The sequence below is a fragment of the Fukomys damarensis genome, unplaced genomic scaffold (genome assembly GCF_012274545.1).
Source record: "Fukomys damarensis isolate Sample0158 unplaced genomic scaffold, DMR_v1.0_HiC HiC_scaffold_11, whole genome shotgun sequence".
Lineage (NCBI taxonomy): Eukaryota > Metazoa > Chordata > Mammalia > Rodentia > Bathyergidae > Fukomys > Fukomys damarensis.
The window spans coordinates 14,813,494-14,814,105 of record NW_022900923.1 but is presented as its reverse complement, the minus strand read 5'-3'; the positions used below and the strand labels follow the sequence as shown (position 1 = coordinate 14,814,105).

The 612-nt window shown below is 68.3% G+C and overlaps 1 protein-coding gene across 1 annotated transcript in view; it reads left to right on the top strand.

Moving 5' to 3' along the window:
* Fmn2 (formin 2) overlaps nucleotides 1–612 on the top strand; it is a 312,905-nt gene that overhangs the window by 471 nt on the left and 311,822 nt on the right. The window contains exon 2 of the mRNA XM_033761961.1: nucleotides 5–612. Coding sequence (XP_033617852.1) covers nucleotides 5–612 — 608 coding nt within the window. The remainder of the gene's footprint in view (nucleotides 1–4) is intronic.

Here is a 612-nt window from a genome sequence, read left to right as displayed (position 1 = left end):
GGAGCGCAGGTGATGCCTCGCACGAAGGCGGCGGCGGCTGCGCCGAGGATGCTGCGGGGCCCAGGGATGTGGAAGCCACAAAGAAGGGCGGCGGGGGCAAGAAGGCGCTGGGCAAGCACGGCAAAGGGGGAGGGGGAGGCGGGGAGTCCGGGAAGAAGAAGAGCAAGTCGGACGCCCGAGCCTCGGTGTTCTCCAACCTGCGGATCAGGAAGAACCTGTCCAAGGGGAAAGGCGCCGGCGGCTCCCGCGAGGATGTGCTGGACTCGCAGGCCCTGCAGACTGGGGAGCTGGACAGCGCTCACTCCTTGCGCACCAAGACCCCGGACCTCAGCCTCTCGGCGGACGAGACGGGTCTGTCGGACACCGAGTGTGCGGACCCCTTTGAGGTGACCCGCCCAGGGGGTCCTAGGCCTCCCGAGGCTGGGGCAGGGGTCCAGCCGGTCGCCGAGGACTTGGAAACTGCGGCGGGGGCGCAGGATGGACAAAGGACCAGCTCGGGCTCGGACACGGACATCTACAGCTTCCACTCGGCCGCGGAGCAAGAGGATTTGCTCTCAGACATCCAGCAGGCGATCCGCCTGCAGCAGCTGCAGCAGCTCCAGGACGCCCAGG